Source organism: Myotis myotis, unplaced genomic scaffold (genome assembly GCF_014108235.1).
Source record: "Myotis myotis isolate mMyoMyo1 unplaced genomic scaffold, mMyoMyo1.p scaffold_m19_p_15, whole genome shotgun sequence".
Classification (NCBI taxonomy): domain Eukaryota; kingdom Metazoa; phylum Chordata; class Mammalia; order Chiroptera; family Vespertilionidae; genus Myotis; species Myotis myotis.
Genome location: NW_023416319.1, coordinates 5,187,156 through 5,202,475, shown reverse-complemented (window position 1 = coordinate 5,202,475; position 15,320 = coordinate 5,187,156). Strand labels below are relative to the sequence as shown.

Below are 15,320 nucleotides of genomic sequence, written 5' to 3'. Positions count from 1 at the left end.
TGTGGAACAATAATGAAGAACTAACTATAGGTTGCCAAAACTACTAAGAGAAAAGTAGCCAGATGCACGGATGAGTTCTCACTTGAAATACTGATCAGCATTTTGTTAAGTGCCTACAGCCACTATAAAGTTGCAACTAACATTCTCTGAATTGTGATTTTTCTAATTTCAGAGGAAGACCCAAGCTAGTACAGCAGACCCATACGTGCACACCAGCACACACACACACGCAATGCATAAGCTCACAGAGACAACACATTAAAGGAAAACTAAGGGGTCCAAATTCATGAAGGACGTCTTAGGGCAACCATCCTAGCCACATTTGCTTTCTAGTATACTTAGGTTACTTTCTTCACTACTACGCAATGAGACAATTAATGGCACGGGTAAAACTCAAGTAAGATCAACTGAATATGCAAACATCACCATTATAAACAAAACAGTTTAAGTATAACCACAAACCAACACAAAAACAAATTCTGTAAGTATTTTATTTATCATTGAAGAAAAAACACAGCAGCAAGTTCTGTGTTGGCTTCAATAAGACCAAATCGTTATCTTTAACACAGCTACCACACTCCAGAATTGAAGTCAACACAGTCGTTACTACAAATTACTTGTTGAAGGAGCTATCCTAAAGAGAAAAGAAATTAAGAAAAAGAATTTAAACAATTCCTCCAAACCACTCATTTATAAATATCGTCATATTTAAAATGCTTGAAAGGCATGAATTTTCCATTAATGGAAAAGCAGTTTGCTATTGGCAACAGAAAAAGTATCAATAAGTTTACCAAATGCTTTAAAATTTAAAAGCTGTAACTGTTTTGGATTCACACTTTAGCAGTATTCTCGTCATTTCAACGATGACTGCAAATTGCTTTATACTCACCTTCTTTCAAGTAAAAATCTGCAGAAAATCCCACTGTATCAGATGTGTGTAATGTTTACTGCACTTATAGTGAACCTAAAAACTTCTTATATTTAGTTGATACCTCAAAACACCTAGGGTATGTCTCAACTGCTAATGGTGTGAAAACTGTTTCAACTCCCTGCTTTAGAGTCTTGAAATACATTTTCTATAACAGAGCCTTACCTCATTCCAAATTAATATCAGATATTTCAAAATCAAAAGAAAAAAAGATCAGTCTATACCAAGATACAGGTGTTACTCAATACCTGAAGGGTTCACATCTTAAATTTATTTTTTAGTTTTTCTTTTTTTGTAAACAAGTGATTGATGAAATAATGCCAACACCTTAAATTCCAGAAAATGGCATGGTTTTCCAACCTCCTGTGGATACAGTGCATGATCAATCTATTATATAGGATTAATACAAGTTCATGCTTTTTTTGTGTTATGGTGAGACAACATTAAAGAATCCAATTTAGACTGGTTGAGCACAAGTATAATAATCCTTGAATGTGATCAAACCTATGTAAGACGTGGGTTTGAATCCATTATTTTGAGACTTAACGTCGTACTGTAGTCCATCCATCTTCATCAGTCTCATTTTTAGTACGACGAAGAGATTCCTTATCTTTGTCAGCTCTCCAGGAGGCCTTCTCTTTTTCACCTTCTCTTTCCCGGTCTCGGTCTCTTTCTCGATCTCTTGAAAGAGCTGGAGGAGGAACACGACGAGGGACATCCCGCTCTTCTGCCCGGTCATCTTTCCTGTCATCAGCACGTCTCCAGGAACTCACTAAAAAGTTTCATTAAAGAAAAAAGAGTAAGTTTGTACTATATTCTATTGGCTGAAACTAAACAGAACATCAGCAAAAGGAATGCCTCAAATTACTCAGAAATTCTGTATTGAAGGTAACAATACAGAAATGCCATTAAAAAACAATAAAAGCTAAATACATTTTAATCATTTTGATACATTTTCTGATGAAACCTTTAAAAGAATATAGACTTAGAGGTATAATTCAAATTTGCAAAGAAGAAGAAATCATTGGCCTGGGAAGTGTCCTAATTGTTTTAACTATAAAAACAAAAACTAAGACAAAGTGACAAAAATATTGCTGAATGAAAATTTTAAAATTGAAAGGATATTTGGGGCTCTTGTTTTAACAACTAATTAGCCATAAGAATATTTTTTCATTATGGCTATAATAGAAGAAATACCCTTATAATCCAGTTGTACTAACATAATATTAAAAGCTTGTGAGACAATTACTTATGTGCAATGGTCATCTTAAATATTAAAAGTATTTTTCTACTAAAGTTTCAACTGCTACAATTTCAGAGAATGTTTTATTTACACTTTGTATTAATCTACTATCTTAATTTTCAAGAACTGATAAATTGTTTCCTCATTTAAACTTTTTATCTATATTTTGCTTACTATCCAATTTAGTCTACTACTATACTTTGAATTTAGAGATAAGCTAACTTCACAGAGCAACCATTGACTTAAGTTTATGAGAACTGTGAATTCTAAGTTGAATAAATATCCACTATCTTGCCCTAACTGGTTTGGCTCAATGGATAGAGCGTCGGCCTGCGGACTGAAAGGTCCCAGGTTCGATTCCGGTCAAGGGCATGTACCTCGGTTGCGGGCACATCCCCAGGAGGAGGTGTGCAGGAGGCAGCTGATCGTTGTTTCTCTCTCATCAATGTTTCTAACTCTCTATCCCTCTCCCTTTCTCTCTGTAAAAAAAAAAAAAAAAAAAAAAAAAAAAAAAAAAAATCAATAAAATATTTTTGAAAATCCACTATCTTATTTTTGGTGTCCATATAAATTTATAAGGTATTAAAAATCCAAAATTCCCCAGTAATGGTTCTCTAATGGTTCAGCAGCTGTGTAGACCATCTGTACCTTCTTCACGCTCTGATCTGATAGGAGGTCCTCTGCGGTCTCTGTCATCTCGTCTTTCTCTTAGATCTCGGCGGTCATCCCTCACACGTGGGCGGTCATCTCTATCCCTATCATCACGGCGACCTGAATCTCTCCAGCTTGAAGCTTCCTCAGCTGGCCCTCTTCTCCAGTCACCTTCATCCCTGCAGCCATTCAAAATAACATGTTAAATTCTGGTGTTAGACTATATGGGGAGTTACAGTGAATATATTATATTACATGGTCCTCAGAGAGTTTATTAATATAAAAGGGATAAAGTTTAAACTCATCACTTAATCTCAATCTGATGCCTCAGGAGTGGCAGTCAAATAAGAAAATCTAGATGTGTGCTGTCCAACACAGAAGCCACTATCTACCTGTGGCTCCTTAAGTTTATATTAACTAAAATAAAATCAAGACACTTCCTCAGGAGCACTAACCATATGCCAAATGGTCAACAGCCACAAATGGACTCTGGCTACCATAATGGACATTACAGGTATAGGACATTTTCATCCCTGTAGAAAATTCTATTAAACAGTGATGGCTTAGATTTATCAGTATAAAGCCACTACGGCCAAAAGAAGCAAGCAAGAATTACCACTAATAAAAGTAAAGGGGCTTTCTGAAACCTATACACTTTTATTAACCAATGTCACCCCAATAGGCAATTTTTTTTAAAAGTAAAGGGGCTTTTAATAACTTAAGGGCAATAAAATTGATTGCCCTAAACCAGAGGGAAAAAGCAATGGACTGGTAAAGATACCTGGACTTGTTCCACTACCAGAGTTAAATAACATGTAGACAGCCACACAGCTTGTGCTTCTATTTTCATTCTTTGTTAAGAAGGAACATTCAATTAAATGACAGCTAAAAAAATTTCTTTTAAGTCCATGATTCTGATAAATATTGGCAGAGGGAGGAATGAGGAACACCATCTCTCAAAAATGGTTAGGAATATTCAGGAGTATGTAAGATAATTCTAACTGTAACTCCATGGATAGTTTTAATTCAAATATCACACCTCGGTCTTCTGAAGCGATCCTCTCGGTCCCCATCTCTCTCTCTGTCCCTTTCTCTCTCTGGATCCTTGTCATTCTCTTCACGATCTTGACTATCTCTCTCTCTCTCTTTTTCTCTGTCCCATTCACGTTCTTCTGGTGGTTTTGATTCTCGAGGTGGACCCCAACTTTCTTCTCTGGCTTTTTCCTTCTCTCTCCATCCACCTATTTTTTAAAGAAGCAAAAATATTTTCCACTAAAGAAACACAGACTGGCAACTATGAATAGAGATCTTACTGTTGACATTAATCCAGCACCATTCTAAACACTAATTTAAGACACTCGAACCTCTTAAAAAAAGAAAAAAGAACTAAAGCCACTTACATCATTTCACAAGATCCCCGGCTCCTATTTGTGACTACCTATCCTGTTTCTCTAACACACAGGAACACATGACCTAAGAAACGTCTATAGTCCTGGTGGAGTATCCTGTATGCAGTTATTTGGGGTATGTTTTGATGATAAATAACTCACTTAAGCAGAAAACTTAAAGGGTGAAGGGTAGGAGCTAGATCTCTAAAGACAGGGCCCCAGTTATGTATTCATTTAGACTGTGCCACATTTTCAAAACAAAAGCACTCTTTCCTGTCATATTCCTGCCCTCCACCATTTACCATCCATGCAATCATGAAGCAAGGATAAATCCTTGGACCCTGCCCAGTACCTCACACTATCCAGGGAATGTCCAAATCTAGAAACATTTTATTTAGTTAGTTAGTCCTCAGCCAAGGATATTTTTCCATTGATTCTTAGAGTGGAAGGGAAAGGACAGAGAGAAAAAGATTGATGTGAGAGAGACACATCGATTGGTTGCCTCCCGCAAATGCCCAGACCAGGGCCGGTGATCGAGCCTGCTATCAAGGTACATGCCCTTGACTGGAATTGAACCCAGAACCCTTCAGTTTGAGGGCCCATGTTCTATCCACTGAACCAAACCTGCTAGGGCCATTTTATTTATTTATATATGCACACCAAAAGAGGCCAAAGGCAACAGAGATTTCAATGAAAATGTATTACAGTTTTAAGGCTAATAATTATTATTGCTGTTAGCATTTATAGTAGCACGTGCCATAGCACTATTCCAAACTCTGAGCTAAGTAGAGTTCATATTTGCTAATTTGCCTGTATGCTAAAATTTATACCTCCAAAATTAATACTCAAGAACTTTTATAGTCACTTGCAGACATGTGCAAAGTTGCAAAATATTTGAGTCACCTGATAAGTACATTTTCAGCAGAGGTTGGATAAGGCAACACTTGCCTTCTTGCTGCATCTCTCATACTTCAACTAAGTACCCTACTGGAGGTCTAGTTTTGCATTTTTTGAGCTTTTGGTTGGTGATTTCACTGTTTAAAATGGCCTCCAAGGATTGGGCCAAAATGTTCTCGTGTTCCCAAGCAAAGAAGGCAATGGATGGGAGAAAATATTTGTGTTAGATAAGCTCATTCAGGAAAATATTACAATGCTTTAGTTACGAGTTCAATGTTAGTGAATCAATACTATATATTAAATAAGGTATCTTTAAATAGAAATATAAAAAACAAGTTATGTATTGACTGGTTGACAAAACTTAGGACTAAAAGGCTCATATGAACCTACCTTGTCTTTTCCCTGGGAGCAAATGGTTCAGAGTTCAGAGACTTTATATAACACAACTATCACCACTTAAGGAGAACTGACTATACTGTTATCCTCATTTTACATGAGGCACAGAAAGTTAAGTGGCTCACCCAAAGTCACGCAGCTAGACAGTAGAAAGAAGTGAGACTAGAAGAGACAGAAGTATACAACAGAAACCACGAAGGGTAAAGGCAAGGAAGCTGCTCATTTAAACTTGCATTTAGAACAGATTGCACTGGTTATTGCACAAAAACTCGAATTGGGGGTGGGAGAGCCAGCAGAGACCAGTAACAGCAAGAGTTCAAAGAAAGAATGATGGTGGACCAGACCCAAGTACATGCAGGGGAAATAGAAGTGGGTGGGCTTAAGGGACATTGATAAGATAGAACTGAACTAAATAAAAGCTTTAACTTAAAGGATGAAACAGCAACAAACTTCCAGATTTGCAGCTTATACAATTAGCTTGAAAGTGGAACCCCAAAGAGAAGGGGGTGCTTGTATGTATGCATGTGGATAGAGTGTTTGTATATGAAGTGTCAGTTACACTTCCAGGTAGAGATGTGCTGTGTACAGTATACAGATGGAAACACCAGGTCTGAAGGTGTCATCTGGAGACGGTAAAAGTCACAGACTTGTACACAATTACTCAAAACAGTAAAGTATGAAAAGATGATCAGGCCTAAGACTGGCAAATAAGGAAATGAGCTCTTGCTGTGAGAATAATCACATGTTTGCCAAGAGTACAAACGTTTATTACAAGAAGGCTGGTCCAGCCCTAACCGGTTTAGCTCAGTGGATAGAGCATCGGCCTGCAGACTCAAGGGTCCCGAGTTCGATTCCGGTCAAGGGCATGTACCTTGGTTGCGGGCACATTCCCAGTGGGGAGTGTGCAGGAGGCAGCTGATCGATGTTTCTCTCTCATCGATGTTTCTAACTCTCTCTCCCTCTCCCTTCCTCTCTGTAAAAAATCAATAAAATATATTTTTTAAAAAAAGAAAGAAAAAAAAGAAGGCTGGTCCAGAACAGAACCTGAAGAGCAAGGACACTGAAGGTATGGACACATGAAAAAGAGCCCTTAAAGAAGCAGTCAAAAAGGCAAAAGGAAACAAAGAGAAAAAAAGTGGTCATTTGTGTGGGACACTGAAGGTAAGTAATCTTTGACATAATCACTGCAGAGATATTCAAGAAAAGATAAAAGATCAGTTTACTTAAAAACTAATAGGAATATAGACCAATCTCTCGTATATCAATTAAAATTTGTGGGTTTTTGTTTGTTTTTTTTTCCAGTTGAAAAATAACTTTTTTTAATTAAAAACGATGTAGTCATTTGAGATACTCCTTGTTTGGAACAACCTGCTATCATCTATAGAACAGTGGAGACTAGATTATGTAAAACTTTTACTTTCTACTTGTAAATATATCAAATAGAGTCTATAAAGAATCCAATCTGAATTTCTGAATCCCAGAATTTTACCTGGCTTGACAAATGGTCTCCAGAGACCAGGTCTTGAGTCCTCGCCCCTTCTGCTGGGAATCCGATCATCATCAGCCCGTCTTGAGATCCGGTCATCATCCATGTTTCTCCAAGGACCCCTGTCATCATCTGTCCCACGCCTGGGAATTCTATCATCATCGGCGTTCCTCCAAGGTCCTCGATCTTCATCCAGCCCGCGCCTGGGCCCCCGGTCATCATCCAGGCCTCTCCTTGGACCTCGGTCATCATCAGCATTACGCCAGGATGACCGCTCATCATCAGGACCTCCTCGCCGCGGCCCCCGATCTTCATCCATACCACGTCTTGGTCCTCTGTCCTCATCAGCTGCCCGCCAATTTCCTCTGTCCTCATCCAGTCCTCGTCTAGGTGGTCTATCATCATCCATATGCCGCCAGCTTCCCCTGTCTTCATCACCAATTCGTCTGGGAGGCCTGTCGTCATCACCAATTCGTCTGGGAGGCCTATCATCATCACCGAGTCGTCTGGGAGGCCTGTCATCATCACCGAGTCGTCTGGGAGGCCTGTCGTCATCACCAATTCGTCTGGGAGGCCTGTCGTCATCACCAATTCGTCTGGGAGGCCTGTCGTCATCACCAATTCGTCTGGGAGGCCTGTCGTCATCGCCAATTCGTCTGGGGGGCCTGTCATCATCTGCATTGCGCCAGGAAGGCCGATCATCATCTGCCCCACGGCGAGGGAACCTATCTTCATCAGGACCACGTCGGGGGGCTCTGTCATCATCCATGCCCCTCCTGGGAATCCGATCATCTTCTAGTCTAAGAGAAGACTCTCTTTCTTCATCTTCCCCCAACCGCCTTGGGCGATCTTCATCTCTTCTAATAGGCCTTTCCTCATCTCGCCCTTCTCCACGTCTCCACTCCCTACAGAGCAACAAACCAAACATCTTTAAGAATAATTTTCTTAAAAAGCACATGGTGCTTTTGGGAATTACTTCCCTTTTAAAAATCACTTCAGTGTAAATCCATTAAACCTCCTACAATATGTTCTAATTGAAAACAAAAAACAAAACCACAAAATCCAAACTATTACATCAACAAACAATAAACCAGTAAGCAGACAACTGCCTTAAAAGGGCATCTGCACTTTTCTAGGAGTGCCTTGGCAATTTCATTATAAAGGATGTTTGATTTACTTAAGAAATTTAAAGGAAAAGAAAAACGTCAGGAATGTTCATTCTTACTCTAACTGCAGTACTATTCCAGAACTCATTCCTCAAGATGTTCAGAAGTCAGCAATTACAGTAGTGTTGAAGTAAACTATGAAAAACATTTCAGTACAAGACATGCACACAATTCTTCAGAACTCTCCTCTCCCCACCCATATAAAATCAGCCAAATTAGAAAACCACCAATCAGATATTAACAGAACCTATGACTAATTGGTACCATTTTCCTTAACTCTACTTACTTCTCTGGTGGGCCTCTTCTCCACTCAGAATCTACTTCAGGTGCTTTTCTCCACGTGCCTTCTGAATCTCTATCTCCCCATCGAGAGTCCTACATTGACCAAAGTTAGTAAGATGCATTACACTGGCAACAATTACTACCAACTACTGTTATTATTATGCAAACATTCTGTACTTATATTAAACAACCTTAAGTCATTAAGTATAAATAAGTTTTCAAATTATTTCTCTTTTAATCTGAAATCAGACCAACAGTACAGTGAAACGTATTCCCATCTATTGCGGATGGCTTTATAAATTGATAAAACACCACTTGCAAGCAATCTGGCAGCATCCTCCTAGAATCATTAAAATGTCTATAGGTTTTCTTTGACTTAGAAATTCCCTTATAAGATTATGTAAAAAAAAGCTGAGTATCCCAAAATGTACATCACAATGCCTACTAAACAGAGGTGGAGCAAATGAAATGTATAATAGAGGATGGTTAGATTAACATTTCCCTCTTCAAAATATTATGTTGTCAATAAAAATTATGGAGAGGGTGTGAGAGATACTCAATACCCTTAAGGTGAAAATGTAAATGCAATACAACCTCTGTAAGAAGTAATGCATATAATTTTAATCACAAACACTTCTGACACAGCTTGACCGCTCCTACAAACATAACATAAGGCCAAAGTCAGAAAAGAATACTAAAATCAAACTCTAGGCGTGGGATGGAAGTACTGAAATAAAAATCTGAGAAGCTAAGAATAACTATAATCCCTTGTAGCTGAATAGGAGGATCTTAATTTAAAATTTAAAGTGTCTTGGCAACAAAAGCCTTCAACAACTGACAATAAGAAGCAGTGAAGGACAAGAATGGCCAGATGATAAGTCATCTGCCATCAGAGCTACTGAATCTGGGCTCTTAAAATGGGAGTTGTTCTAAGAGACTTTCCCAAGTGAACATTGTGGGAGAAAATATTAACTCAATTTTAGTTATAGTAACTCATAACTCGGATGGAGGGAACGTCCACCCCAGAAGACAAAGTTTCTCTTACTATTCATACTCACCCTGCAAATTAAATTCAAAGAATTCAACTTATGAGGTTTTAGTACAAATATTAGGACTTCAAAGGAGATTTTGGGAATGGTTATGAGAGCCATTAAACAAATGAAAAGAATTCTGAAAAATTAACATGATCGCAAAACTTTTAAAGTCACTTGGTAGATCAACAGCAGAATAGGCCCTATTGATAAAGAGAAGAAACTAAACAGGAATCACAGAAAACCAGTTACAAAATGACAAAGAGTTGAAAAAATGAAACATTAAAAGAAATAAAGAACAGAACTTTGAAAGGCCAGAATAGAGACAAGGAGAAAAAAAATTCCCTAAGTTAAGGAAATTCAATCTTCTCTAAGCTGAGTAAATGAAATCCTCTGACTGAAAGGGCACATGTGCCCAAAAGGATGACTCATGAAGCCCACACACGTAGGCACCTAACCATAGTCTTAAACTCCCTCTACCCCAAGATAGAGAAAAGTATAAAAGCTTCCAAGGAATAAAAGAGTGTCTACCAAGAATATTATCAAGACCCCACCCCAATGTGTACTAAATCCTCCTCTAGAGGAGGAGGATTTAGAACTGGCTGAACCACTGAACCATTGTTCAACTGTGAGATAAAAACAAAACCTTTTGAGAGATACACAAAGACATTCTAAAAAAATTAAGATGACAAAATACAAAACAAAGTTATCTGCAAAGGGGAAAAGGTGATACAGTGTAAACATACTTGACACTAAATCATGTTTACCAATATGGCTGTAAAACTTAAATGAGTCCTTTAAGTAGAGAACATGTTTTAATGCTCTGGGGGTAAAAACATGCAGCTGGTTGCAACACAACATAAATAAAGGCATGCTCAGAATTTTGTTTTGTTCTGAAGAGGCAGAAAACAAAGTTCTTAAGTTTGACTTAAAGAAGGAATGGCAGGCACATGGAAGCAAATAAAAAGCCCCAAACTATGTATCAGGAATAAAACAAGTACATAATAGTTACCATGTTAAATGTGAATAGATAAAACTAAACACTCTCCACCCGACCGTGTGGCTCAGTGGTTGAGCGCCCACCCATGCTCCAGGTCTCTGGTTGGAATCCAAACCAGGGCACATGCCTGGGTTGCAGGCTCAATTCCCAGCAGAGTGCTTGCAGGAAGCAGCCGATCGATGTTGATGTTTCTCTTTTTGATGTTTCTACCTCTCTCTCCCTCTCTCTTCCTTTATAAAAAGCAATAAAAACATTAAAAAAAAAGACTAAAAACTCAAAACTCTCTAATTATAAGAAGGTGAAGGTAGGGGACAAAGGGGTGTAAAACAGAAACAAAAGGTTAAAATGAGCAAAAGAATGAACACAGATTTGCAAAAACTACAAGAAAAAACTTGGAAACCCACAATCATAGATAAGTTACCTCAAGTTCTTCAGAAGATGAAGTTCCCATAAGTCAACAGGATGGCGCAAATTAGATAACACAACAGCTCTAGTTTCATACATACACATAGAAATTTGTGCCCAAGAGAAAATACTCATAAAACCAGACCATGTTTAAAAAAAAAAAAAAACAACCACAAATAGACCATGTTTTATAACACAAGGGAAAATGTACTAAATTAAAAAAAATTGGAAACCATATAAGCCACAATCACCAATAACAAAAAAGTAAAAAATAGGAATTAGTGACAAGAGTAACAAAAGTGAAAATCTATCATCCATATACACATTAAACTAAAACTGAAGCCTACATGGTAACTTAGTCACGGCTCCTCTAATAAAGATAAGGGCTTCGTGAAGATGGCACAGATAAAGGAATGAAGAAAAGACAAGCAAAGAGCATGCAGGTAGATGTCACAGACACATGATAAAGCACAAAACTAGCTCAGTCTGGCTGAAGTATAGATGACTAAGAAAAGCTAATGAAAAAGCAGTAAACATGAAAGGCCTTAACTACTAAGGCATGTTTTAACCTTTGGTTCCAAGTAATGAGTACCAATCAAAGGAAGGTTTGAAACCCAAGAGCAGGTGTAATGATCAAATACGCAGTATGAAAAATCAAGCGGTTCACAATGTAAAGGAATGTCTGATGCTAGGGGAATATTATGACCAGGAAGAATAGTAAGACCAGTAAGAAAACTGCAGTAAAGGCAGGAATATAGGCGTAGAAAGGAAAGGGATTCAAAACTCTGGTGATTGAAGTGGGTAACGTACTACCAGTCAGGAGAGGGAATTAAAAACTCAAGATAGTGGGAGAGAAAACAGCTGCATATTCAATATAACAGAGCAGCACTGGACTGACTGGCAATCTCATTGAAAAGCAGGTTCTGACTCAGAAGGTTTGGTGCTGGGCCTCAGACTCAGCATTTCTAACAAGCTCCCAGGGGATGCTGAGTATTCATGGCCAACCAACTTCGAGTGCCAAGGAGTTAAGAGAACTCACATCATTCTTTTAATTCACAGCAACTCCTTCTTAGAAACACAGAACAGTCCCTCTTTCCATAGCACTAATCAGTGCTATACTTTGTCAACTACTTATCGTCTTATGGAGATTCATTCTGACTGATAAGACTGATAAGTACAATAGACCAAAGTCTATAAAAATCTCAGATGCACTAACAGAAGTTAACTGTCTCCCTTTACAAACCTTCTGTCTTTGGGAAGACAAAGCAATACCAGACTTTCAGAGACATGAATGGAACTAGTTCAAACCACCAAGCCCAGACATTGACATACACACTGACATAGATCTATTGTGAAGAGAACAAGTCATCCCAGGGAAAGCAATGTTTGTCTACTCACCTTTCTAGAAAGTGGATCTTCACCAAGTCTTCTCTCTTCCTCTCTACGACGCTCCCTTTCTTCAATTTCCAACTCCCTTTGGCGTTTTTTCCTTTCTACTTCCTCTAACTTCTTGACCCGCTCCTGATATTCTCGAAGCTCTTCCTCACGTTTTGCCCGTTCTGCACGTTCTCTCTCTTCACGCTCTATATAATGTATTAGGTTAGCCCAGTGGTCAGCAAACTCATTAGTCAACAGAGCCAAATATCAACAGTACAACGATTGAAATTTCTTTTGAGAGCCAAATTTTTAAAACTTAAACTATATAGGTAGGTATATTGTTATTAACTTAATTAGGGTACTCCTAAGGCTTAGGAAGAGCCACACTCAAGGGGCCAAAGAGCTGCATGTGGCTCGCGAGCCGCGGTTTGTCGACCACTCGGTTAGATAGTGTGCCTCCTACCTGCACCTTTCCTTTAGCGCTAGGTCTACTTTTTTGGTATTAAAAAAGCATATTTTTATGCTTGGTATTAAACATGCATAATATTAAGAAGTAAATCCTTTGTAAGAATTTAAAAATAGCTTACCATCAGCTAAAGGACAGAAGATATTTGAGAAAAAAGAATTATGCCATTCATTATTAATAGTTTTGTAATGACTTAAGAAGATAATAGGAATCCCTCCTCAAATCCCGAGCATCTCTGATAACCAGATAAAGGAGCATTTGACAGACTTCATCTGACAGATATTCCTAAATAAATGTGACTACTACACAGAATATAGTGATAAAAAATTAAAAGGTATTGATTTTTAAAAGAACACCAAAAATGTGAGATTCAGCTGATAAGACATATCTTCACATAAAACTAAAATTAAGATCCCAGAAACAGAACTAGTTAGTTGCAGTTAATAAGTCAATGATCCCTACTTCTCAATTCACTTATTTTCTAAATAAGACTGCTATAAACTGACCTAATATCAACCTTGTGTAATCCCACCTCCAATCTTGGTCTAGTTACCTTTTAGCATTTGCTCTTCTGCCCTCCTCTGCTCTTCCTCTTCCTTTTCTCTATAGTAGGTTATTCTGCGTTCTTCTTTACGTTGCCTTTTACGTTCTTCCAAGCGATTATGCCTTTCTTCTGCTAATCGCTCTTCAAACTGTTTAAGTTTTTCCTGTAATTGGTTACCCCAAATTAAAAAATATATATATCAAGTTTTTGGGGAGAGCTACAAAACTAGCAGGAAGTTTTAAGTTTACAAAAGCATTCCAAGTTCCTTGGAACCATAAAAAGCAACCTTCAAGTATAAAAACCAGAATTTCCAAATGATTGAAGGTTTTCTCAACCAAATTTCTAAACACGTAAATTGTTGACAACATTAAGTGGGCCTGCCAACATACAAACTAAAATGAATGACTAAATTAGAACGTTAAGAGCAGAATACTTGATTTTTTCTTTCTGTAAATAGTAAACAAAAGCTTGTACGAACTGCAAATTTTATGCAGCCCACCATCGCCTTTAGAAAAAATAGTGATGGTTGACTTAGTCTAGAAAATATTTTCAAGAAATGTTCTATTAAAATATTATTTAAATGGTAACATTATATATGTTAGCTCAATACAAAATGTGCTACTGTATTGAAGAAGAACCCTTAAGGCAAAACTAAAACTCATGAACATTTCCCTGAAACCATAAATGTACCTCATAAACAGATTGTCGTGCTGCCTTGAGTCGCATTTCAAATAAATCTCTGTCTTCAAGCATTCGTGACATTCGATTCTTGTGTTCAAGAGCCTTTTCCCGTTCTAGCTGCATAGTAGTAATCTGCAAATACATAATAGTTAAATTTCCAAAGCATACATTATCTGATTACTAATTTACCCCAAGTCCTGATATATCCTTGCAGAATACAAGCAGCTCCTGTGCCTCGTCATTCTTACTATCTATCCTTCATGCCAACAGGTCCCTAGGAAGGCAATCGGGGAGATGGATAATCGAGATATCTGCAAGAACGTTTTAATTGGCCCACAGTAGCACAAATTTTTATAAAGGAAAAACTACAACTATGTATATGGTAAAACAAATAAAACACCAAAAAATGGTAGTAGGCACTATGGTTCAATTATTAAAGGCATTTCTTCCTTTAAAACAACTGGAGGTTCAAGCAAGATGAACTACAGATTGAAGAAGGCTTTTCCTTGTGTGTCACAAGAGAAAATGGAAAGCTTCAGGGAAGAGATTGCAGCAAAACATCTCAAATATTTCATTTGGTCTGCAGCACTTTTCCTACTTTTCTATCACAAAAATTTCAACTTCTAAAAAAATTTGGAAGAACTGGCAACACTTGTCCCAGAATGACAACAATCCAATGGAATTGAGACGGGGCTGTGTTCTCCACACTGCAGTCCTCACAAATGTACACGGTCTCCTACCTGTGGTTACTTTACTCTTTTTATTAACCACAACCAAGTCATTTCTTTTTCTTACAAATTTTGCTACTACAAGCAAACCTTACTTTTGTATCATTAGGTAAACAAAGACTAACAAAACTATAGATGCAGCTGTTTAGTCACAAAACAACATATTGTATGATTCCATTTACCTAAAATACCCAGAATAGGCAAATCTAAAGGCAAAAAAGATTAATGGTAGAAAGGACATGAGGAATAACTGATAAATGGATGCCAACCTTATTTTGGGGTATGTTATAAAATTAGACAGTCGCACTTTTCTGTACTAAAAAGCTGCACACGATGGTGTGTGAATTCTATCTCCATAAAGGTGTTTGTTTGTTTGTTTGTTTTTTTAAATATATTTTATTGATTTTTTACAGAGAGGAAGTGAGAGAGATACAGAGTTAGAAACATCGATGAGAGAGAAACATCGATCAGCTGCCTCCTGCACATCTCCCCCTGGGGATATGCCCGCAACCCAGGCACATGCCCTTGACCGGAATCGAACCTGGGACCTCTCAGTCCGCAGGCCGACGCTCTATCCACTGAGCCAAACCGGTTTCGGCCATAAAGGTGTTTTTAAAAACTAAACTTTTTAGCCAAAACCGGTTTGGCTCA

General features: G+C 37.9%; 1 protein-coding gene across 4 annotated transcripts in view; it reads right to left on the bottom strand.

Annotated features, from left to right (window-relative positions):
• Positions 1-473: 473 nt before the first annotated feature.
• The window catches only part of EIF3A (eukaryotic translation initiation factor 3 subunit A), a 31,948-nt gene continuing 17,101 nt past the window's right edge, over positions 474-15,320 (bottom strand). For all 4 annotated transcript variants that reach the window (XM_036335824.1, XM_036335827.1, XM_036335826.1 and 1 more), the window contains 8 exons: positions 13,951-14,073; positions 13,270-13,423; positions 12,272-12,456; positions 8,442-8,530; positions 6,993-7,894; positions 3,862-4,063; positions 2,820-3,001; positions 474-1,700 (listed from right to left, as the gene is read on the bottom strand). In XM_036335824.1, coding sequence (XP_036191717.1) covers positions 1,471-1,700; positions 2,820-3,001; positions 3,862-4,063; positions 6,993-7,894; positions 8,442-8,530; positions 12,272-12,456; positions 13,270-13,423; positions 13,951-14,073 — 2,067 coding nt within the window. In that variant the 3' untranslated portion in view covers positions 474-1,470. The remainder of the gene's footprint in view (positions 1,701-2,819; positions 3,002-3,861; positions 4,064-6,992; positions 7,895-8,441; positions 8,531-12,271; positions 12,457-13,269; positions 13,424-13,950; positions 14,074-15,320) is intronic.